The sequence below is a fragment of the Plectropomus leopardus genome, chromosome 2 (assembly GCF_026936395.1).
Source record: "Plectropomus leopardus strain MGB_pleo_1.0 chromosome 2, ASM2693639v1, whole genome shotgun sequence".
NCBI lineage: Eukaryota > Metazoa > Chordata > Actinopteri > Perciformes > Serranidae > Plectropomus > Plectropomus leopardus.
The window spans coordinates 35,873,575-35,899,201 of record NC_142177.1 but is presented as its reverse complement, the minus strand read 5'-3'; the positions used below and the strand labels follow the sequence as shown (position 1 = coordinate 35,899,201).

Here is a 25,627-nt window from a genome sequence, read left to right as displayed (position 1 = left end):
GTTGGTGGGAGTTTCCTGGTCAGCGGGGCCGGGCAGCAGCAGCAGCAGCAGCGGCAGCAGAAGTCAGTCGGTCCTGTGGTACTCTGGAGTTACAGCTAGCAGCCAATAGTAGCAGTCGGAGTACTTGTATGTTCCCGTACCGTCGTGCGTTACTTTCTGGCCGTTAACGGAGCTCAGTCTGTTGTCGTCGGTGTGATGGAACTGGACAAAATGGACGAGAACGACTGGAAGTATCACGGAGAGGGGAACAAGAGCCTGGTGGTCTCACACGTACAGGTGAGCAGACGAGGCTAACACCAAGCTAACCTAAGTTCGGCTAAAGCAGGAGTGTGAATTTAGCTGTGAGAGGACACCACCGCCGCCGCCGCTTCACACTTTTCTAACCGTTAACATACTTCAGCTGGCTGCTGCTGCTGATTGAAACTCTATAGTTATTATCTGTAAAGTATGTTTACATCTGAAGGGTGAAATGTCAAGTGTCAGAATCAGGATTTTATTTAGCTATCATCGATACCATTAGCCTGTGTGTGCTAGCTTAGCCGGCTTGTTAGCCAACAACTGGGAGTTCAAATGAGTCCAACCATTTTAAAAGATCGCCACACTGCGGAAACAGCACTTAAAACAACATAACTTGTGACAAATCACATATAGACTTTAGTCCAGTCAGCGTGGCGGACTGACTGGGCGGTGTTGAGTCATAAAAGGTGAGATCCTAACGGGCTGCTGAGAAGCTAATTTAGCTAACGGGACCTGCTGTTAGCAGACTGAGGTAGCAGACAGGCGGTCTGCTGAGTGTTGAGTTCACTTCATGTAGGTTAATCCGGTGCTGACAGGCGCTGGACTGACCTGGACAGGGCGGTGAATCCATCACATGCCCCTGATCGGTTGTGGGAAAGCCTCGTTTAGGGAACCGTAGCGGTCATGTTGTTATTGAGCAATCCGTGGGATGTTATAAGGGTATGACATCACAGCAGCAGTGTTGTAACCAGCTCAGAAACTGTCAAGATTTCTTTGGATTTTCAGTGATCACTAAGTAATATGCATTGTTAACTTTCTTTGATTTTGCTTTATGACAATTCCTCAATTTGTTAATTGTGATTTCCTTGTATGCTGTACATTAAATCAACTTTTTAATATACATTTTCTAAATGTAAGCAGTTGCAGGACAAACATCTGAGACGGGGAATATATAAGGATAGATACTTACATGTAAAGATACATTCAGGTAAACTTAGCTGCCTCTTACATTTTAAGGGACTGTTCTTTATCAGTGGATGGGGAGTAGCTGGGGTGTGACTTTTTAAAAAATAAAATGTAACCCTCCCCAAAGCCATAAAGATTTGTCCTGAAGTCTCCCTGAGTCACTGGCAAATCATGCATGACCCTCCCATGACTATAAATTACCTAATGATTTTAAAACACACCCATTGATGTTTGAAAGTTAAAAGTTTAAGACAAATTTCTGGAGTTGATATAAAGCCCTGGTTTTTCACTCTAGTTGCATGCTGGTTAGTTGAGGGAAATTGTTTATTTTTAGTCAAACTGTAGATGAGATGTAGCATATGGTGGTTTTGATGAAATATAACTATATTAAGCTTAGATTTTCTTTTTTTTTTTGACTGCGTTCATCACACATGATGTCAATTTCGAACTGAAAGGAAAAGCTCTGACTGCAGTATTCGCCGTATAACTTGTGTTCAGTACACTTGAAATAATTGAGGTGTGGTTCAAAACTAGGGTCAGAGCAGCAGAGAAATTTGATTACTGACGTACTGCATGTAAATCATGTTAATCTGGATTTTACAGTAGCCAGGTTACTGCAGTGCACTTAAACACGCTGCCTGGTTTCGTGCACAGCCTGATTTCTCTCAGTCATGAGTTTTTTGGGGGCACGTAGACACTCACTGCTAAAATATCCTAATAAATGTTGTAACATGTTATTCTCAGATGTATGGATGTTCATTTTTGCAATCACACCCAAATACTGACAGAGGTAGTCACTGCTGGTTGCTGTAACTGTCAATATGGCACATTGTGTTTGAAAGTTATTACAGTCAGAGACACTTGTCCCAACTTGCAGTGTACGTAATGTTCCTGCTGCACTGTGGGAAAACTGTATCAGTGGTATTTGTATTTTCACCTACCTCGGGTATCCTCTTGGAGATGCTTCTGGATGTTGTGAGTCCAGGTTCACTGATCCTAACTGAGCTCCTCCTCTGTTCTTGCAGCTTTCCAGAGTTTTACGCCTGCTCAAGTATCCGGCTGAGGACTCTGAAAATCCACCACAGGTAAATATGAGTCTGTGTATGTGTCGGACGTTTTCTAAAGCTAAATTAATGCTCAGTTTTAACATGTTGATTGCAGATCACATGGAGAGTTATGGGGATCTCTGAGTGATTTGTGCTTCATTACATTTATTTTTTTTGCAATTTTAACTTCTATTCTTTCGTACAGACACTTACACAGAGTAAGCCCCATTTTAACCCCAAAGTGGTCGCCCCCACAAATGATCTCAACGGGCACAATTTCTACCAGATTGGCGGTAATCTGACATTTATTAGAAACTGTAACAAACTTGTTAAAATATGAATGGATTGGTATTCTAGAAATTGTGGCTGATTGTCTACAGCTGTCATGTCCAAAGTCAGCTCGGGGGCCAATTGTGGCCCTCAGACAAATTTTAAACAGCCCTCAGCTGTTTTTTTGAAATATACTACATGACTGGCACAATATTGTTTAATGAAAAAGATCACTTTTCATTGTCATCCACCTCATGATGGCAGGACTATCATACAGCTTGTAGACATATAAGTACGAAATACACAGGCGAAACTAAGGTGTTTTCATAAACAGACGGTTAACAAGCAAACTCATGGTTACTTTATAAAAGATATTTCCAGCAAGGTAGTCACCATGGCCTGAACAAAGAAGTGTAAAGTTGACAGTGAGAGCTGCTGCTTTCATAAGCAGTGGAAAATTGAGCAATTTCAATGACACTGGTACATTTGTCTCATTTGTATGTGATTTTTTTTAGTAACCCTTATGCAAGTATTTTCATAACATCCAATCTGGCCCCCATTTAAAAAAGTTTGGACAAACTGTCTCATCTGCATCTGCAGCTCCATTCTTCTTAACTTTTTGTTCAAAGAATTGTACAGGGTAAAGCTGCCTTTCTTGTTTTAATAATCAACATTTTTGAGGATGCTTCCCTCGTGTTTGAATAAAACATTACTGGAATTGTCAATGGACAGAATTGCGCACTATTCTGTGTAAGTGCCTGTGTCACAACTGGTTGATTAATTGAAAATATGCATTGTAAGGTAACAAAATGTACAAGATGATTAAAATCATACAGTGTCCGTGCAGCTTTGGGCTTCTGCATGTTTACGCGGGTTGACCAGAGACGTACTGTTACATCTGAGTAAACACTTAATTTAAAAACATCAATAGAAAAAAACCCAAACATGAACAGGCTGTTTAATGACAGTGTATTAAGTAATACTTCACCCACAAAATGATAATTTATATTGAATTCATGTAGAAAATTGTGTTTTTCTTGCATGCTTCTAGTGAACTCAAAATCCAAAATTGCAAACATTGTTGATTAATTGACGTAAATGGGGACCACAATTGACAACAGCAAAACAATATCAAAACATCCTTTTACACTCTTACACAACAGTTGCAGTATAATCCAAGTCTCATGTATCCAGTCATATGCTCAGTGCTCTCCAGACACGTTGCATGCCTTCAGCCTATTCTGACCAGGACTAAAAGTGAAACTTTCACTATTAGTTCTGGTCAGAAAGGGCAGAAGGCAAAGCAAACTATTGCAAGAGTATTTTGAGAGTTTGTAAATGGATGTTTTGATGTAGTTTTGTTGTTAACATGCCCCCTCTTCAATTAATAAACACTGTTTTCAGTTTTTAGATTCTTTGCTCACAGGAAGCATGCAAGAATTTTCCTCCAAAAATTCAAGGCAACAAAATGTAAATGTGTTAATGTATAGATGGTTCTGACTGTAATATACTGTCTGACGAGACCATGGCCTGGGTTGAAGATACAAATGAAGGATCTGGTTATCTAATTCCAGTTAGCTTGGGCAGTATCCTGGTATTACAGTATATCATGGGATTTAGAAATCCTGAAGGCATGATTTTCTCTATTGCAAAAACACAGACGCTCCTCTTTTTTATTGAACTGTTTCGGAAGCTGCAGAGTCTAGGCTACTTAAACTAATAATAAGTGATAACTATACCTTTGTCAAATGAACAGAGCAAACCACAGCCACACAAACATTCTTTTGTTATGAGCCTCTAAAAACATTCATAGATATATTAATAAATCAAATGAAACACTTGGCTTAAAACAACAGCCTCATGGCAGCACTGGCCAATCCCATGCTGCACCTGAAGACGCACGCAGGTGTTAAACCAGTTTTATAGTAAACAACACAGTGTGTGATGTAAGAGTTCAAACTGATGACTGAGTGAAGACAAATGTCAGTAATGATTGCAATGATACCTATATTGTCTGTGACAGAGAGGAGAGAACAGATGATTGAGTAGATGAAGTGTGGCTCTGTCTGTACGCAGTGCTACAATAGGAGCTTTTAGTGTAATGGTAAAGTGCAGCAGCACAGCTCTCAGTTTGGTCACAGCTTTGTTTAGTGTCAGTGGAGCAGCAGCGGACCTTACATCCTGGTCAGATTAAAGGCTTGAAGGCACAGTACCTGCTCCAAATGTAGACTACAGTGTTGCCCAGCCAAGCCCAGAAATTCAAATTAACTTGGAGCGGTTCATCAGCAGCCATCACTTTGAAGTAGATTTATGACAGTAAACAAAAGTTATTAACATTTTATGATGCTGTTAAGGGTTTGTTTTGTTTGTATCTGAAGCAGGAAAACAGGAGCATGTTTTAAATTAATCTGTAACGCAAGCCTTTCTTATATATGTGAATTAATTATAAAGATAACAAAACATTAAAAAAAGAAAGGTTTGGTGTTTTAAGAGTTTCTATACTTAAAGAGAGTTCCTGGGGCAGTTTAAAAAAAAGTGTTAATGGGTTAACTACCCGACTTACAACCCTCACTGCACGCACCCATGTGCACGCACGCACATGCACATGCACACGCACGCACGCACGCACGCACGCACACACACACACACACACACACACAGATAGTTTCCATGGTAACTGCTGGCATATGCCAAATACACAAGAGCAGTTTCTGTTCAGACTTGCAGATCAGAACATATACCGGTCAGCTGTGAGGGAAAAATGAGTCATCATTCCTACTGGATACCAGTATGGAAAAAAAATAAGGCATGTCCGGATCAAGTTATTTCTCCCGATCCAGATCTGAGTCTTTTAATACTGATTAACTGCTGATGCAGAGTACTGATCCAATACCTCTGTTTCTTAGATAATACAGCTGCACAGTGCAATTTAGTACTTTACTGTTATTAAAAAACATCCAAAGCTTCCAAGCTGTTCCTTAATGTTTTTTAGCTATTTATTTATAAAATAAAATAAAGTACCAAACCCTTTCATCTTTTTGGTCTCGACATTTTCTTGAGAGACTTTTTCTCTCCCTTTAATAGAGTACTTACTCACCAGTGTTTGTTGTTTTGGTGCAGTCTTTGTCAGCCTACCTGCATGTGCTGTTTTTTTTCTTCCTCTGTACATATTTTGTGCAGATTTGGTTACATTAATATATTACTTTACTGGCTTTTGTTGCACTTGCAGTGGTGTTGTAAGTGTTGTTGTTGTAAGCTCTGCACAGCTGTCTGTCTCTCCTCTGCCCATGATGAAACACCATGTGCTATAGATGGCAATAATAATGCAAGAGAATCTCACACTGAGCTTAAACGAGTACTCAAAATTTGTCAAAAGGGACAGAAATAAAGAGTCTCATGCTGCACTTTGCTGTTGTTTATGGTGTGTGGTGCTCACCTCCACACAGACATACACACACATGGGAACCTAGCAGTGGCAGAGAGTGAAGAATTTGAGAGGTGACAACAACTGCACTCTGTGTTACTGTGCATAACGAAGGATCAGATCAGGATCAGATCAGGCTGTGAGCTCAAAATAGCTGATCCTGATCAACTTATAAATGCCTTGATTGGCCCTGATACTGATCTTTTAGATTGGATCGGGACATCCATAGAAAAATATAAATGTGGTTACATCTGGTAGCTCTCTAGGTATGTAGGAAGATGACGTCTGTATTGTTGATTGTGTCTACAAAGCGGTTGATTGTTTGTCCAACCCGGAAAACAAACAGTACTCAGTGAGTAAACAGCAGAAGAATTTGTCTCAGTGACAGAATCATAGATTGTGGGAGAGATCTCATGTCTGAATCCATTAGTGATCAGCTCTGACGGTCTTTATCCAAAATGTTGGTGTTTGGTTTCGTGAAAACAGATAATAACAGACATTACTTTCAATCAATGATTTATGTGTCACATGGTACAAGGTACAGGGGACAGCGCCTCCTTTTTGTGTCCCAGAGAGGACGAATATTTAAAATAACCACTCTGTCAACATTGCATGTCAAGTCTCAGAACAGGTCTTATCTTACCTGTTTGTCTCACTGCCTGTCTGTCTTGTCTGTCTGTGTGTTTGTCCTGCAGACGGTGGAGCAGGCCTTTCGGCAGATCCAGAACATTGTTGACTTCAGCTCCAACGTGATGAGCAGCCTGTTGGGAGAGAAGTTCATCCACAGCGGGGTAAGACACTGTTGTGTCACAGTTTTATTCAGCACATCTTTTATCTTTTTATCTCAGTTTCTTACAAAGCATTAAACCATGTTATATTAATACAACATTACACATTACACTCCTACAACACCGTCAGACTTATGATGGACAGAAAGGGTCGAAATTGAAACCTGGCACCTACATTACCCACAAGCAATTTGACCACAAACAGTTCAGCCAGAAATTCAAATGTGTTATGCAAGTAGCGTCTTGGAATTTTTCTTAATGCCAAAAAAAACAAGACAAGTAATAAACAAATGCACACTGCTGCCTGACTAAAAAATGAGAACTGCAGACAAAAACAATTCAATACGACTAAAACTACGATTAGTAACTGAAACGCTTGGGACAATTTTACCCATCTGGCTGACTAATTTATCCTCACTGTCAAAAAACTGAGAATATTTGTTAAAATTTGAACTTTTTAATAGTTTCTTTACTTTAATGTTACTTTAATAGTAACAGTGAATATGTTATTGTTTTTTTTTAGCACAATGTGAATCCCTACTGGAATATCGCTTTCATCAGAGTTGTGAAGGTTTAAAAGCTGAAATTCACAAAAACAATGAGTTACAGTTTTGAAGTCTGGAGGGTTTTTAGCACATGAACAACACTCCCTGGGTCAGATGATGTCTAGTTTTAGATTTAATTATCAGCTGGAAGTTAGATTCAAAAGCTCATTTTATTTGACTGTCAAATTTAGGGCACTAATAAAAGTCACAATCAAAGTTGGCTCTGTACACTATGATCCCCTCAATAAACCGAGCACACTGCCAGCAGATCACAAACAGTAAAAAACAGAAACCAAGACCCTGCAGCAGAGATAATATGGACAAGTTGTGTCTGCAAACTGGACTAATGTGACTGTCTTCATTTTCTCTACAGGAAGTGGTCAAATTGCCGCTGGAGTTTGTGCGACAGCTGTCAATAAAGGTTCAACATCAAAGACCAGGTACAACTGTTTTTATCATTTCTGTGGGAGTGCTCCGATAATAATATGCTTCTTTGTTTTCTTTCAGAGCTAGATGGTTGCTAAAAATCTTTTGTTTGTGTGTGTGTGTGTGTGTGTGTGTGTGTGTGTGTGTGCGTGCGTGCGTGCGTGCATGTGTGTTTTGTGTGTCAGCCTGGCGCTGTGATAAGGTGATGGACATCTACAGTGGCTGTGCTCTCTGCCTGCCCAACCTGACAACTCCAGCCCTCCACCAGCCAACACACACTCCTCCACTCTGCATCGAGATCAAGGTAGACACACACACACACACACACACACACACACACACACACACACACACACACACACACACACACACACACACACACACTCACAGTCACTGATTTTTTTTTTAAGACATCAGATGTTGTGCCCCATTGTTAAATTAAATAGTGGCACTTACGTTGAAAGGAGAAAACATTTGTTCCTAACAAAGAAGTGTACACATAAATAACAATAAATTTATGTAATTTGAGTCGTTTTCAAAACATTGTATTAAGTTTTGAGCTGGTTTTAATTTCAGTTTTATCGAAACAATAAAACTCTAAAGTACAGCTGTTTTATTATTATAATTATTTTAGATTTATTTATTTAAAAAAAAAGTGATATTTCCCCAGTTTTGTCTTTTGGACATTGATTGTATGGATTGTTATTGCTCTTCTTAGACTGACCTGTTCATTCATTGATATATGCTGTACAATGAATGTCATGAAAAGAAAAAAAAAATCACAAAAAAAAACCAAACTCTGAATTAATAAAACTTGTGATTGTGTCAAAGATGGCGTCCTCTCGCCTGAGAAGTGTCCACAGTTTCAGAAATCCCCTGAATCACTCCCACCATCACATGACTGACTGAGGGTGTATGAGTGTTACTCAGCTGATGTTGTTGTGTTTTGTTTTTAGCCTAAATGTGGCTTCTTGCCGTCCTCCAAACATGTCAGCAAAGACATCAAGACCAAAGTGTGCCGCTTCTGCATGCACCAACACTACAAGGTAACTACGACCACTGTAAAGTACAAATACACAAACTATAGTACAGCAGCTTCTCATTTTTAGTTTTTGCCGACGGTCACTCACACAGTGGCAGATCAGCGGTCGCTAATCTTTATTCTGTCAGTAACTTGATGCAGACCAAAACTAAACTTGACTGTTATCGTGTCTGTGTGCTGTCTGCAGCTGATGTCTGAAATCGATTAATATCAGATTGTCTCGATCAGACTGATTAGTCTTCTCTGCAGTCTAGGGTGAATTGGGTATTATTTAAAATACTACAAGATCAATATCAGTACCTTTTAAAGTGACACTGATACCAATAGATTATTTAATCTGATACCTTCATTCGTCTACTTTGTTCAAGACCCGTCATGGAATGGAAGCGGGGTTAAAAAGTCTCAAAAGGCATTAAATTCATTCATCTAAAAACAAGGCTTTAATTGCCATTAAAATATCTTAAATGTCTTTTTTAAAAGTCTTAAAAATGCTAAGACATGGGAAGTAGGATGTTATGAGTATTTTGTTTCTGATGTTGCATTGTAAAATCTCAGAATAATTGGTTCTATCCATTTTTAAAATAATTTACTGAATGCCTTTCCCATTAACATCAGGATAGAAGAAGAAAGTCTAATTTAAAAAAATGTATGCTTTACATTTTAAGTGGATTGACTGACTTTTTAAGTTTTTTATAAAAGGATGTCATGTAAGTATAATTTCACAGGACAAATTTCAATACTACTTGGTACTGGGTTATTTTGGTTGACTGTTTAAAGGAATTAAGTACTGGCCCTACTTTAGTCACATTCTCCAGTTAAACTTTCCAATCAGTTCTTCAACCGAAGCTTAGAAACACAATAGTTTTGACTTCAGGATTTTGTAACCTTGTCAGATACATATGTAATCCTTATATAGGTAAACAGATTGGACTCCTAAAATCAGAGGACATGGATCAGGATCAGGGCCAAAAATTGTAAAACTACTGAACAAAAGCTGTTTTTTTTAATGATTTCTTGACATTTGTCTTCATCACTTTGTATTCTCTCTGTGTCTCTGCAGGTGGCCAACGGGAAGTGGAAGAGACGCAGTCTGTACTGTCCTCTAGACCTGTTCTCAGGGTGAGATTACTGCAGATACTGCTGTTACCTTCAGCACTACTGCATTTATTATGTGTGGAACTCACATAAACAGTTATACTGCAGTAATGTATACAAAAACAATTCTGTGTGTGTATGTGTGCTTATTAAGCTCAGTTCTGCACCACATTGCAGATTCAGCTACTGATAATAAAGCTGCTTCACTGTTCTGCAGCAGAACTTGATGTTCTCTGGTTTCTCTTGTGTTGTTCAGGAACAGACAGAGAATGTACTTTGCCATCAGACATCTGATAGAAGAACCTCAGAACAACTTTAAAATCTTCAAGGTGAGACACAAACACAGCCACACCCTCCGTCTGTGTCCTCTCCTGCATTGAGTGATAATGCGAAACTGATCAATCACAACTTCAAACCCCGTCAGCAACGGTTAACTGGTTTAGAGAATAGAAAACACCTTGCTTTCTCGGGTCCGTGTGTGCACTTGGGCGGTCGGGCTCGTGTGTGTCTGTCCATAAGTGTCACAAATAAAAAGAAAATTATATATATATATATATATATATATATATATATATATATATATATATATATATATATATATATATAAAGAAAGAAAACATAGCATATCGGAGTGAAGGGGTTAACAAAATGATTTTGACAGGAAGTGTAAACTGAAAGCGGTCCTCTCTGCTCACATGGTGGTGATGATGTAATCTATAACACAAGAAAAGAGTATTTATGTGACTGACTGAGCTTAAAAAGCAAAGCAACAGACGGAGAGAATAATAAGAATAAACGTGACACTTTATCTCATCTTAAGATTACTCAAGTTGCCGAAAATATAACCGAGTAACTCATTTTGAATCAAAGCAGTGAAAAATATTTTGAGAAATTCATCCCAAATGTGTGTGTGTGCGCGTGCGTGTGTGTTTTCAGGGCGGTCAGTGTATCTACAGCAGTAAGGAGGGCAGTGACGATTCGTTGGACCTGAACTCTCTTCTTCATCACCTCAGACCGTACTTCATGTATGGAAACAACCGACTCAACAGTCACATGACCAGCAAAGCCGTCCTGAACGACTTCATCCAGGTAAAACAACACAGAAACACACACTGGAAAAAATACATAGGTGTTGTACAGCTGAGCTGTAAACAAAAATCTACTTATCCCGACATCAAGAGTCCCCAACGGACCAAATACTGCTCACGTCTCTGAGTCAGAGCGAAACAGACAAACCTGGAGTGTTTTTCAGATGTGAAACAGCTCAGTCAGATGGAGATGTGAGAAGAGAAACTCACAGCTGTTTTTTTGCTTTTTTATTAGCAGATTTGTTTTTAAAGACACCGGGTGGAAGTTAGATATTTACAAGTTGGAGCGATGTTTGTGTTTGACTTTTAAAAAACTTTCTCATGTGAAAAATTTCGTTTTTTTACAATTTGAGTTACTCTGCAGTTATTGATTGATTGATATATGATATAATATGACAGTTTAAAGGGGAGATTCTGAGTCTTTAAACTGAAACGAGGCTCACCTCTGTTGGTCTAAAACATCTGTCTGTCTGTAGGTCCTGGTGAACGCTCTGCTGGGTGGTGGAGGAGGAGATGGAGGGGTGGTGACGGACAGACGAGGAGAGGGGCGGAGCTTCTGTGAAGGGAGTCTGTTCAACAAGGAAAGGATTCGCCACAGTAAGAACCTGCCTGTCTGTTTGCAATGTTTTTTTTCTTTGCAATTGCCAATAAAGTGGTCTTTCATTTATTTTTATTTACAAATTCATTTGACAGGGACCATGTGAAATCTGATGCATTGTTCAGAGACACAGTAAAGAGCTAGTTTTCATGCAGGAGAAAAACACAACAGATGGCATCTATAACAATATCCCATTAAAGTAATAGTTGATTGCAGCCCTAGTTCTTAAACCGGATGCTAAATAACAGCAGTTACCATCCAGCATCTGTTCCACTTTTGACATATTATATTCTCTATTTTTTGTATTTTTACTTACTTTTCCTTTTTTTTATCATCACCTCCAGACACATTCACACAGACTGAGAGATGGAAACACGCTTACATAAATCAGCACACCTTTAAATAAACGAAACACCTTGCTTTGATTTAATCTTTTCAACTAACAAATCACGACTTTCACGATTTAGTCATGATTTGATAATAAAAAGAATCAGTAACAGAAGTCACAGAGTTGCTGTACTACACTGCATGAAGCTGCAGTTTTTTGCTGGTGTGGATTGTGACTGTAACTCTGTAAATCAGTAAAACAGATTATTCTGCAGCCCGTCTGTCTGTCTTCCCTCTTTCAAAGGTTTTTCTTGTGCAGCAGCCTCCCTCAGAAATGTTTGTGGTTTGAAAGACGCACTTGTGACTTTACACAAAAATTTTGCTTCGGACATCTGAATCTGATTATGTAAATATGTGAAACTAAGAACCCGACTTTGATCTTTTTGTGCATGTTTTTGACTCTCAGAAATGAATACTTTTCCTTATTAAACATTTCAAGTAAATATTTTTTGAAGAATTCAGACCTGAAACGGGTTGTTGAAAGCAGCAAAGATGACCTCTCTCTCTCTCTTTGTGCAGGCTCTCAGGGTTTACCCAGCGACAGCGTTTTGTTCAGGATTCTTCAGACTCAGATGCTGGACACGCTGGACATTGAAGGACTTTATCCTCTGTACCGCAGAGTGGAGCAGCACCTGCAGGACTTCCCCAAGGAGAGGTAATACACAGTAAACCAGCATTAGAGGACAAATGTATCGACAGTGTTAATTTTATCACTTATGAAGGGGCACTGACTCGTCTCGTGCATCACTTCCTGTCCGTCAGAAGTCGTCTTCAGATGGACGGGCCGTACAACGAGGCCTTCCTGGAGAAGCTGCAGAAATGTCCGACTGAGGATGACGGCTCTGTGGAGTACGCTGTCGCCAAGGTGAGACAGAGAGCGGGAACCATGTGTCTGGTTCTCTGTGTGATGGTGCAGGTTTTCTGCTGTAACTTTTCTCCCTGTGACAGTGAGTCTGTAGGAACATTAAATTGAGTAAACCGTCAGTTGAGCTGAAAAAAATAATCCCAGAGAGCTTTGCTGTAAAAAAAATATCAAGGTCAGAAGCTGCAATGCAGGAAAAACATGAATTTATCAGGAACAATTCCAGTCATGCAGTGAGTTTAAGCAATAATACAGAGGCGGATTCATTGTTGTATTTCCTCCTAAATCAGTTACTACTCAGGGCTGGTTTTCCCCCCGTTGAAAACTCACATAAAAACCTTAAGATGGTCACATATCTAACTGCTGTGTCTTTTGAATTTAGGTCCATCAATACCGCGTTGCCATGACAGCCAAGGACTGCTCCATCATGGTCGCCCTGGTGCCCAGCTGTGAGGAAGAAGAGGATGATGAAGGGTAAGAGTTTACTTGTCCTTTTCTTCAACACCAACACCCCAGCATCTTTTATTTAAATGTGAAGATCTGACAGTTTTGAGTCCTGAATTCAAGACTTTGAAACCATTACTTACTTACATACAAACTAAAAGCACTCATGATGCAGAACGGCCAATTTCAGAATAATGTAATTTGTATTACTGGATTATAATTAGGTAAATATAACATTACCAGAGGGTTGCTGAGGAAATCAGGGCTTACTTAAAAAAATCCCTGTTTAACTTGACGTCAACTTTCACTTAGAGTTCGAGTCGTTCCACTTACACAATTCAGCCTTGTGTCATCCGCGTTAACTCGAGCCAGGCTGGAATAAGCTTCAACTTAGCACGCACATTTGTTTTTCTTTAAAATTAATTGATATAATAAGTAATTGTTAATATAGGCCTTAATTGGTCCAGTCAAGGGCAACTTCCTGATGATAACCTATAGATAACACATCTATAAAGAGGCAGCTGAATACACCATTCATTTTCTCCTGCCTGAGGACGACGGGTTCATTTATTGTTAAATGTGTGTAGTACCTGATGAAGTCCAACAGGTGGCGCCAGACATCAGCTCAGCATATTTAAACTGAAACAGTTTTTACTCACTTCTCCTGTTCAACGCTCCTCCTCCTCCCCCAGTCTCTCCAGTCAGAGGCGGCTCAGGGACTTCCTCTCCTCCCGACCTCCTGCTATCTCTTACTTTGTCTCCATCTTGGATCTCGACCCGAAGCCGTTCGACAGCATCCCCTGCCAGCTGCGCCTGGACCAGAAGATCGTCTCCTGCTACCTGAGGACTGGCGGTGCCTTGCCAAGGGGCTCCCTGCCGTCGCTCCCCGGCATCATCTCAGCTGCGGAGAGAGAGGATTGCACGCTGCTCTTTCACCCAGTGTGACCCCCCCCCCAAAAAAAACTGGATGACCCTGAAGACGAAAACTGACGCCACGCTGATGCCTCAAATAGAGTAACCATGTTGATACAGAGGTCAGGAACCACTTCAGACCAGACGTGTTGATCCGAGACTTTACTGCAGCACTTTCTCTTCACTCAGCTCATGTCGACAGGTATCAGCTCCATCTGCTGCTGCTGCTCAGCAAAATTCAAATCTCCAGGAAGTCACCACTCAATCACCAGACGTTTGAGTGACTTCCAGATATTTCTGTTACTGATCTTTGAGTTTTTGTTGCGTCGTGGCCACTGATGTCTCACTTCTGTCAGGAGGTGAAACCCAACATCACCGCTCTGTTCTGTCATGATTCATATTTATTAGAAAACACACAGGGAGCTTTGCTCTTTCCTCTTTAGTGACAGCGTTCGGACTAACCTCCTGACAGGCCTCTTTTTTAAAGGCCCTGACACACCACGCCAACGGTCGGCTGTTGGTTAATGTTGAACCGTCAGTGAGCATCCGTCTCTAGTGGCTGTGGTGGGTCCCGCACCGTCTGCCCACCATCGTCTGCTTCTTTTCCACCAATTCAATACGCTGAAAATACGACGTGGCGGAGAGTCATTGACTGAAACCACACTGATTGGCAATCCAGCTCAGTGTGCAAGAATGAAAACAGAAGTGAGGAAAGTAAACAAAAACCTGAAGTTTAGAGGGAGTGAGGTTGAAATAATCTTGTTGTATAAGGTAAGATTATTTACCTTTAACCATTGAGCTCGTTAGCAGAAATGTTCCTGATGGTTTGTGTTATTGTTCACTGGTGCACAGAAATTATGCTCTGTTCTTTCAACACTGTGTTGTGTTGTTGATGTGCTAACCGGCTAACCAGCGCCAAGACGGTTGTCCTGTTTTCATTTTTGAATGACTATTACAGACAACCACGGCCTGCTGGTATGGAGGGGTATCTCCTCTCACGCAGGCTGGTTGGCAGTTGGTTTGGTGTGTTCATGTGCAACTCTTTAGCTGAGACATGGCGACATGAGGGGACGCAGCAGGGGGCTTTCACTGATGATAGCTCTCTGATGTCAGTTTGGTGTGTCTGGGCCTTTAAGGTTGTCATGGCAACAACATGACCAATCTCGTCCTCTGTGTCAATGCTGACAGTAAAGCTGGGAGAAAAAGACAGAAGAGAGGAGAGCGAAAGTGATGGAGAGATATGCAGGTCGTTGGGCGTTGACGTACGTATGATGTCATTTCCTGAATGTAGGCGGGGCCTCTGGTGGACTGAGGCGAAGCCAAAATATGTTTGTCCAGGTTGGACTGGTGTTCTCTGAAGCATCACTATGGTAACAGAAGCACTGGTTACCATAGCTGCAGCCACAGAGGAGGTCTGTGCGTGTCTCAGTTCTCTACTGGACTCCACGGAGGTTTTCAGTCCAACTCGTCACAATGATCGACTGAAAACCCTCATGAGAGCTGCGAGACGACAGCAAGCGATGCTTCACCTCCCTGTTTGTTTTTGTTTGACTCCCGTTCATTTATTGGCAGCGTGTTAACGCGTTCTCACATCAGGCATTTTGTGCCCAGAATCTATTAAAGGTCAAATACTTATGATTTTTTTTTTTTTTATTAGGGAGGAGAGTTGAGTGTCATTAAAGGGTCAGTTCACCCAAATACTAAAAGTTTTCCCTATTTCCCATAATGAAATCAATCCAATTTTTGTTTTGATTTCAGTCTTTGCTGCAAAAATAATAATGTTTGTGATTCTCATAACATAGGAAATTATATTTCATATTTGACTTCTGAACCATTTTGGAGAAAATAGTCGTGCCCCCCCCCCAAAATAAAAAAAGAAAAGAAAAAGAAATTCTTAAATTGTATTTTTCAGTGCCAAAAATGTAAATTCCACTCCCCTTCATTATGTTGGAGGCAGAAATCTCAGACGCAGCTGTCTAAAATGCCTAGACAAATTAAAGACAATCACAAAATCAATCTGCATGGTAGGTTTCATTACATGGAAGACAAAAACACTCAGTGGCCACGTTATTGGGTAAACCTCTTCAGTGCAATGTCATCCAATACAACAGCTCTGTTATAAATTCAATCTTTATGTAACTTTTGTTGTTACTTTTCTTTTGATACTGTCAGAGAGATTATATTAAAGAGGTGTTTCTAATTTTTGTTTGGCCCATTCACATATGTTAGGCGGGCACAACTCAATATAATACAGTCCAATACACCACCAAGTAATACCTCAATAATTAGCTTATAGTTGAATTAACACTTGAACATTGTAAGATGGGTAAGGGTAGCATTACTGACAGAGCTGTTGTGTTGAATTGTATCAGTTCATACAGTTGTAGTCCTTTATGTACTGGGTGTGTATATAAGAAGAAGTAGTAAGAAATTGGGGTGAACTGACCCTTAAAGGTCCAGCTGGGACCTCTGACCAGCAGCTCTTGTAGGATTCTTCAAGTGAAGACGTTTGTGTCCAGCTACCTTTTCTGTTCTTACTGAAAACCTCCTGTTGTGTTGAAAAAGAAAAAGCACATTATTTTAAATCTTTTTGTTTTGAGAGCAAGGTTCAGCTGGTTTTCTTTTGTTGGCATTTTAGTAGTTGTCTAACTGGGAATCTCCACTGGACGTGAGACGTAAGCGTTCGGCCATCGAATCCACACTGACTCCGTCTTCTGTAAACGTCTCAGCAGCTTCCAGGGAGCTGAGTGGACAGCGCCAACCTGTCTTCAGTGAGGGGAACCTGGCTGTAGTAAAGAAAAGCTCACAGACGGACATAGACGTGATCAAAGCACATATACAGCACGATATTTGTGTAATTTCAACAGCTGTCCGAGCAGATTGTGCTTTACTAAACGCTGCAAAAACGGGCTGACAGAGTAAGTAACACACGGCTTAAGTGTGGATTGATGAATAAAGTGGGAGTGTATCTGTTCTTTGAGGGGCCCAAATTAAGGACGTCAGAAACGCTTTCAGTGGGGATTGGCCAAAACACTCCAGATTGGTAGCTTTGTAAAGGTACGGTTACATTACACTTTGGTGTGGCGAATATTTGCTCCGTCTCCTTTTCAGAGTGGAAGCAAAAACCATAAATTCCGCAACGAATTGCTGTTTTGGTGTGGACTCGCAGGTCAGAGTTCACCTTTGACCTGTGATTTCACACCTTCTGCGGACAGAAACACTGATGCAGTGTGTCGTCACACTGCACTGAACAGAAGACTAATGTGACTGTACACTCGCAGAGCAGGACGCAGAGCCAGAGGACTTTAACGTGAAACTTTCTGTCTCCACAGTGTCCGCTCTGCTGTGGATCAATCTGACCCACCAGAGCAAAGGATGCTGGGTAACAGAGGGCAGTCCTCATCAGACAGGCTGAGCATCATGCTGCTGCTCCGCTGGTTTTTGTGCCATAAGTGGCTTGTTGTGTGTTTGTCCATGTGCCTAAATGTTCTGTTAGGACTGGAGGGTGGAGGGTGGTGTGTGTGTGTGTGTTGAGAAAACTTTGTTACAGGCTGCGTTCACAGCTGAGATCTGACACTAATCTGCTTTGTCGACATCAGATCAGTTTCGGAGCTGCTGTGGACGCAGCCGTGAACTCTCAGTACCTCGAACTCCTGACGACCCAAACTGAATCTCAACAGGGTCGTCTGATGTTTGCAAAACAATGCGTTCTGGAGCGCTGGGAGGTTTGGGCGATGGTGTCACCTGGAGTTGAGACTTGTACCCAGTTTGCAGCTCTTTGTTACCATCAGCAGATGAGTGTTGACTTCAGTGTCAGGACTTGGGTCCAGATGTTGCTTGTGTTCGGATTGTCGCGGGTCTTTGTGTTGTCAGGTACAAACCTGTGATTTCCTCTCCTGGTGGCGTCATCGTCCTCTTAAACCAGCAGCGCTCACAGAAGCTTCAGATAAACTGGTAACACTTGACTTCAGTTCCTGTTTACAGTGTCCACTCTCCAACCTTCACCGCCTCCAACAGCCAGTCAAACGACTGAAGACGAAATCACACTACAAGACTGAAACTTAAGACGAGTTAATCCTTCACAGTCAGCTCTGATCTCCCAACATCAGGCAGCAGGTGATGAACGACCGCTGCCTCGTTCATCAGCATCAGGTGGACGTCGCTGTGACGTGAGACAATCACATGTCCGCCCAGTCATCAGCAGGGTCACATGGTCAACAGTTCTGTTAAATCCAAACACTAACATAGTTTAAAAGACAACAAATCTCAATCCATCAATCAGAACTCCCTCCAACATTTGTTACTCTGGACAGTTTGACCTTTAACCCATCACGTCACCACCTTTTTTGACTGATGCCTTCGCTGCCTGGTTGTGTGGGAGACGGGGGAGTTAAAGGGCTGGAGTTTGGACAGCAGCGAACTGAACCAACCACTGATCGTTCTAACTGTTGAACTGAAGACGCAACAGGCAGCATGGCAGGAAAGCAGAGGCTCATGGGAGTTAAGAGAGAGGAAGGTGGGATCTCTGTCTGCGCCGTCTCTGAGTGAGACAGTCGAAGATTTGATGTCACTTTGACTTGATTAATTTTAAAACATACAAATATACAAACTTCATGCCAATTAATCTGATCACAAATACTGCAGAATGTTGTCAGCGTGATCCTGAGAAAAAGTAGCTGCAATTTGTGTCTCATCACATTTTAGGGTTTTGGACGGTTCATGTTATCAGACCGCTCAAGGCGTTTTTAAGACTGCAGCTTTGGTTTAACAGATGCAGTGTATATAACCATTATTAGGTGTTTTGTTGTATTGAACTAACGAATTTGGCTTACATGAGACATCAATCTTGATTTGCTTTTTCAGGCACCTCCACATTATTTATTTGGATATATCGGATGTTTGAGAAAAATCTGTCATTATGATAACCCATCAGGAGGTACATTCACATCCATAAACTGCAGATTCTGCACAAAAAGACAAAGACATACCTGCACACCAATATCTTGTTCCCGATTTGACTTTGACTCTACATGGCAATGACAAAGTTTTTCACCAAGCATGTTTCCTTAGACTGAAACACTGTCATTTCTGTGTAGGATAAAAAGACTTTTTATCATAACTTTATCTGACTATCTATCAGGTAAATCTCAGAAGGTCATTTAACAACACAACAAACGTTTTCAAGAACAATCAAAGACTTCTCTGTTGATCTGGATAAAAAAGATTACGTTTCTAAATATTTGCTATTATTATTAGTAGTAGTAGTATTGTTGTTGTTTCCCAATTTCAGGTTTGGAAATGACATTTTTTGTCCACCTGCCATTGTAGCTGGTTTGTTCCAAAATATACCAGCCACTAAAGAGATAACTGTTGATTTTTTGGCAGATGAGTAAAGCGAATCTTTCAGGAACTTGCATGTTTTACCAGCATTTAGCTGGCGATCAGTATCAATTCAGTGTCCACTTACTGGCTTGTTTTGAAGATTTCAACAGCATTCTGCATTCTTCATAAAGTTTACTAGTTGTTAAACTTTGAAGTCAACACTGATGAGAAGTCCTAGAGGTGCGCAGACATTTGAGTAAACTCAGGACTGATGTGATGAAAAGCTCCAGAAGAAGAGATTAAATGGACCCTGAGTTGAGACTGTTTTGTCATTTTGTTTCATATAAATTACATTAAGTCAGATGTGACGTTCAACCACCATATCTGAGTAGTTCAGATTGCGAAAAGGCTTAAAATCTTTTATCTTAATCTTTTTTTTATCCAGATAAACAAAGAACCTTCAAAGCTTCTGGAAGTGTTAAAATGTGTTGTTGGGCCCTGATTTAATTTAACTATGATATGAAGATTTAAGACAGACACAACAGGGATTCAATAAAAAAATAAAGCCACTAAACTGCTACAAATCCTTCCGTGACTGTTATATAATGATGAGGAAACAAACTGTCCTCACTGTGAGACGAAGCTCCGACTGGCGAGCTGCTGTCTGATTGGTCGGTTGCCTCTGCGTCCTCCGCCTGCTGCCTGAGCGTCGGCCTGCAGAAACATCACAGCACTGTGATACCTACAGACTTATAATAACTGCGTGTGTGTAAATAGCTGAGAGATGAAAACTATTTGAAAATACAAAGGCGACACTGCTGTCTGGCATTTTGTATTTAAATTATTTATTTTTGTAGATTTTGACCAATGAGCTCTGCTGTTACAGACGTCACAGCGCTGCTCTTTCTATTGAATAAAGATTTCTAAGAGACTAAACCGCCGCTGCGTGTTTTACTTTATTTGACATGTAAGAATATAAAATGTTCATGTAGCTGTAACCGAGGTGAAGATGTGAGTCATGTGTCCCGTGAAAGGCTGACCGCCATGATAACAGCCTCCAAGGCGGCTTCAGGTCCCAGAATCCTCAGCAGGCCCTGAAAGGCCTCGGCAGCACTGCCTACATCCTGAGAGGGAAACAACTGCAGCGCTGCAGACACAGAGAAGGACAACAGTCATCTCGCCTGAGTGCTGCTGGAGGGGTGACAGTTTGATCCCTGATGATGTCAGAAAACCTTTTTTTGGTGACACTTTATGGTTCTGCAATTTTCAAATAACGTGAGAAGTACAATAAGTAAAAACAAATAATTCAAGTAATTTGTCCGTAATGTGAGTGAAAATAGAGACTGGTCTATCTGTACACTTTAAACTAATTGCAGATATCAGCTGAAGACCTGAGATGGTTAGTCAATGGAACTAATCTACAACTATGTTGTTAATCGATTAATTGTTTGAGTAATTTTTCAAGCAAAATACCAAATGTTTGCAGGTCGCAGATTCTCCAATGCATGAGTGTGATTAGTGGTGATTGTATGACAGTGAAATGAAAATCTTTGGGATTTGTACTGTTGATCGCATTAAACAAACATCTAAATACATGGACTGGGGCTTTAGGGAAGTGACAGTTCAAAAACCATTGAGAAATTGAACATGCAAAAAAACCTGGAGGATAAAGTTTCCCATGAATAAATAAATATTTACTTGGATTTATATTGAGTTTTTTTCAAGGAGACCTCTTTTCTAAGTTTTCTAAGCTATTAGAAAATTACATCAGCCTGCCAAAAAAATATGGTGTTAAATAGTCTGATTTGAATTTGTTGTAGCCATTTCAACTTGACACTAAAGACGTTTAACTTGCTGGTTTCTTTGTCTTGATCAATTATTTATCTGTTACAGTCTGAGATACGACTGACTCAGTCAAAGCTGCTTTTGAATAAAAGGAAAACCTTTTATATTTCTCAGTAAACTAGAGTTGTGATGTGGTGGAAATCCTGACAAGCATCCAAGAAACGTTTCTGGAGTGGATGCTGCAGATTAAAAAAACTCTGCAAACAGACAAAGGATTAAGTAAAAAAAAGACGCAGTGAGCTCACCTGAGGGTTTATGTGTCATAAACACGTGCTGACTGTATTTGTGTAATAACTCTCACTGCCAGAGGGGGGAGACAATCACAGCTTAAAGAAGCACCAGTACATAAATAAAACATAAATTCAGATGAGTTTCGAATTTTTGTAATACAATTATTGTTGTCAAAGTTCAACAACCTGTGGCGCCTGTGGCCTGGGGCCAACACATACATTTAGACGCCCTTCATAAGCATTTAAACCTTTGACACCTGAGAAAATGTGAAAAAATATAATGAGCAACTTAATATGTCCCACAGACATTAGATATAATAAAAAAACTAGGGCACAAACAGCAAACGATATTTATAACTCTACAAATATATATTAAAATTATGTTACAGAAAATAATATTTTTAATTTTTCTTGGTTTTTTTTTGTTTATTTGTATTTTCTTTTTTGGGGCTTATTTTAGGTAATGTTATTATAACTTTTTTGTAATTTCTTGCTAAATATTGGGCCCTTTCTTGTTAAACTGCCCATAGCCTTTTTCCACCTTGTTTTTGAAAGAAAACAAGCTAATTTGTTCAGGTTTCAAAGGGTTAACCACACAGACGGACATCGTACCTCTCTCAGGGATCTTCGTCAGCAGCTCGATCTTTGGCGTGACTCGGCCCTCTCTGGAGACCTCGACTGTCCAGTGAATGAAAAAGACGCAGCTGGACAAAAAAACACAGAGAGGTGAGCAGAGGTGACGGCTCAGCGCTGAGTGTTTCTGCACTCCATCAGTGTGAGCGTATTTACCCAGGAAGCTCAGGGTGATTCAGGGTCATGACCTCTGACCTGAAGCCTGCAGGAAGAGAGACGACAGTCGGATACTTCTCCTGCAGAGAGATAAACAGAGAGGGGAGAGACGCATTAACTTCGGATAAACGAAAAAGCTTTTTTACTCAAGAGTTGATTTTGTCGCCCATCACTTCTACTGAAATTTATTAAAGATGCATTGTGGATGAACAGGAGGAACAGTTACAGCGACTACAGACCAACGAAATGTTCATGAGGATACTTCAGTGCTGTCTTAAGACAGACTTAATTGTTTTGAACTTTTTTAAAATGAAAGTCCCAACTTTCACTTTAAGTGTTTTGGGGTCCTGATCTTCTACAGACTCTGTTCCCATCAAAGACATTACATAAATAATACTGAGTTTGACAGAACCTAAAAAAAATTCACACAAAACAAGTTATTATGTTTTTGTTTTCAAATATCTGATTCAAATTCAGTAATTCAGTAATTGAGTTTTATTTTTAATCAGAATTAAAGTTTTTTTAGTTTTTTTTATTTAAAAGACATCACTTTCTTTACAGCATGCACATATAAAGTGAAGCATTCAGGAGTTTCAAATAATGTCCAGTATCTGCAGGAAAGCAACAATACAGCTACAAGCATTTAGTTTTGTTTTTCTGACAAATTTAAGTGTTATCTTGAAATACTTCTTATTACTTCCAGCTGATGTTAGTCAAACTTCCTATGATACAGTTATTATGCAGATAATTTACGCTAAATATCGCAGCAATAATGAGATTAACAAATAATATTAAACAATAATATTCTTTAAAAAATAAAGACAAAATGTTGTATTTAAGATTAATTGTGTGATTACTGGTTAATTGAGAATACATGACTCAGAAGTTACTTAGCTTTTAAAATAACACACTGAGCTTCTTTCAGTCGTTATGGGTGATTGAGTGATTTTTTTAAGTCATTTTTTAAAAACAACTTCTGACTTTTATTTAAAAGCAAATACTCTGTAGTTGTACTTTACGTCTGGGCAAATTACCAGGGAAGAAGTAGTTATTTCTGAGCCTGTAGAAAAACTTTGTGAAATGATGTCCATTACTGCTGTTTTCCAGCATTTTTTAGTCGGCCTGTGGGGGGCGCTACAGCATCTGTTTATTAACCTGCACACGGACTCTCATTCACATACTCAAGTTTGTACAAGGAGACACAACATTAAACTGTAATGAGTCAAAAGGAAACAGAAGTGAATAATTTGAGTGACGCTGACGTGCTGCTTCATTGACTTTACAGATGAAATGTGGATAAATCAAAGCTGCTTCTGTTCCACTGAAAACTTCTTATATTTTGTTTTTCATAAAGAAACAGCAGTGAACATTTGTGAACTTCACGAAAATGTTTTGCAGCGAATGATTCATCAGAGTTTATTGACTTCACAAATGATATTCTGCAGTGAAATCTGTTCTGATAATGACCTGTTATTCTGATTTATTCTGCGGCCTCAACACACACACACACACACACACACACACACACACACACACACACACACACACACACACACACACACACACACTCTCTCTCTCTCTCTCTCCTTCTCCAACAGGTGAGGGGTGTGTCCAGGTGACTCAATCCAGAGGAATTTGCAGCTGTGTGTGTGCTGTCTGTAATCAGAAGTTTCTACCCTCTAAACCAGAACCAGCTCTTTATTGACCTTTAATGTGTTTTTACTGAGCAGTGTGTTCCTCTTATGTTTTAGTGTTTGTTTCTTCTGTTCATCAGCATGTATTTTTGGAGTGCAGGTCAATTTTTTGTTGATTTTTGCACATTTTCTGGGCATTCATTTTCTTTATTTAGCACTTCTTAAAATGCCTTCATCACCCGTGAATGGTCTCCTTTTTTGGTACAAACTGTAAAAAATGTTTCACTATTTCTACACAAAATGTATCAGAAAAATGTACAAAATAAATCTATAATATAGCCTATTTCTTATTTTAACAACTTATTTGTCATTTTCATTGAAAATTGATGTATGCCTTTAAATCAATAATAATTTTGGTAATTCAAAGTTTAAAAATGTTTTATCTAAAGATGGAAAGATACAATCTAAGAGCTGCACATTACTAGCATTTCTGGCTTGTCTCTACAAGATATATAAATGAAGTTATGTTAATTCTAATAAATTATAAATACATGGACTCCAGAGTGTTTTATACTCATGTTAGCCATTGACAGATTAAATGAAGTGAACACAGATGGAATCAGTATGTAATTTAATGTTATGAATATTTCTATTAATAGACTTCAGTTTAATTATTCACACTTGCAAATGACTGAATGCCTGTTTAATACATGCAGCTCTCCAGACGCAGACAAGCCACGGCAGCATGAATCAGTCTGTGATGAACTTGCAGCATCTTGCTGTCATAACGTTTCTTTGTCCTTAATTGAACAGGTTGACTGAAAGTAAGTGTAAAAGGGCTGATAAAAAAGTTAACTAAATCCTTATTTTGAATGTCTTGATTCAAAATCACTGAGCAGCACATGTGATACTACATTCATCCCACTTCCTCTTAAAAAAGTGATGATGTAATCCTGGTTGTGGCTGAGTGGCAGTAAAGTGGAAAACTTCCTGTCGCCTCTAATGCTCTCTGTGGTCGCTCCTTTTAAATGTCAGTGTGGATTTATGTTGATGTCAGAGATGAATCAACTTGTATCTTTCTCAAATGGACTTCCTCAGTTCAGCATTAAACTTACAACATGGTAAACTCTGTGGACGAGGACCAGCTCCGCATGTAGATGTAAACGACTGTAAACTAAAAAATACTCATATGCTGGAATATTATATTCAATTTCTGTCAGTAGATGCTCCTAAATCCCACAAAATCGACTTTTCAGAATAAGTCTAGCAAACGTTCATTCATCCTTCTAAAATATTGTGTCCTTACTGAGGTGAAATGAAAACCAGCTGCTTACTGTCACACTGGACCTGGAAATGATTTATAATTATCAAATCATTTATAATTATCAAACATATACAAGACCACATGTAAGTCAGTACAGTTTCACATTACCAGACGTTTGCAATTAGAAATAGTGGTAAAATGATTACTGAAGTATTTGTATTTGCTCATTTGTTGTGACAGCCATTGCAATGTTGTGGTTTTGTTTTATTTCCTTTAAAACGTCAGAGTAAAGTTATGTATCGGCTTTGTGTTTGGATAATAATGTTGTGTTGAGTTTATGCTTTATTTATTTCATGCTAGCTCTTTTTACTGGAGTTTTACGGTCATTAATTTCTGTTGAGCAGAGAAACATT

At 39.7% G+C, this 25,627-nt stretch overlaps 2 protein-coding genes across 2 annotated transcripts in view; one reads left to right on the top strand and one right to left on the bottom strand.

Annotated features, from left to right (window-relative positions):
• The first annotated feature begins 17 nt into the window (after nt 1-17).
• On the top strand, nt 18-20,388 carry ippk (inositol 1,3,4,5,6-pentakisphosphate 2-kinase). Its single transcript, XM_042509752.2, has 14 exons — nt 18-276; nt 2,229-2,288; nt 6,639-6,734; nt 7,650-7,716; nt 7,888-8,006; nt 8,659-8,748; nt 9,805-9,863; nt 10,096-10,168; nt 10,776-10,928; nt 11,404-11,524; nt 12,432-12,567; nt 12,675-12,777; nt 13,157-13,248; nt 13,911-20,388. Exons 1-14 carry the CDS (start codon nt 196-198, stop codon nt 14,161-14,163), a joined length of 1,503 nt encoding a protein of 500 aa, XP_042365686.1. The 5' UTR covers nt 18-195; the 3' UTR covers nt 14,164-20,388.
• cenpp (centromere protein P) overlaps nt 20,281-25,627 on the bottom strand; it is a 105,525-nt gene continuing 100,178 nt past the window's right edge. The window contains exons 7-9 of the mRNA XM_042509723.2: nt 22,317-22,396; nt 22,140-22,231; nt 20,281-20,599 (exon numbers count right to left, since the gene is read on the bottom strand). Of these exons, the coding sequence (XP_042365657.2) occupies nt 20,469-20,599; nt 22,140-22,231; nt 22,317-22,396 (303 nt within the window). The 3' untranslated portion in view covers nt 20,281-20,468. The remainder of the gene's footprint in view (nt 20,600-22,139; nt 22,232-22,316; nt 22,397-25,627) is intronic.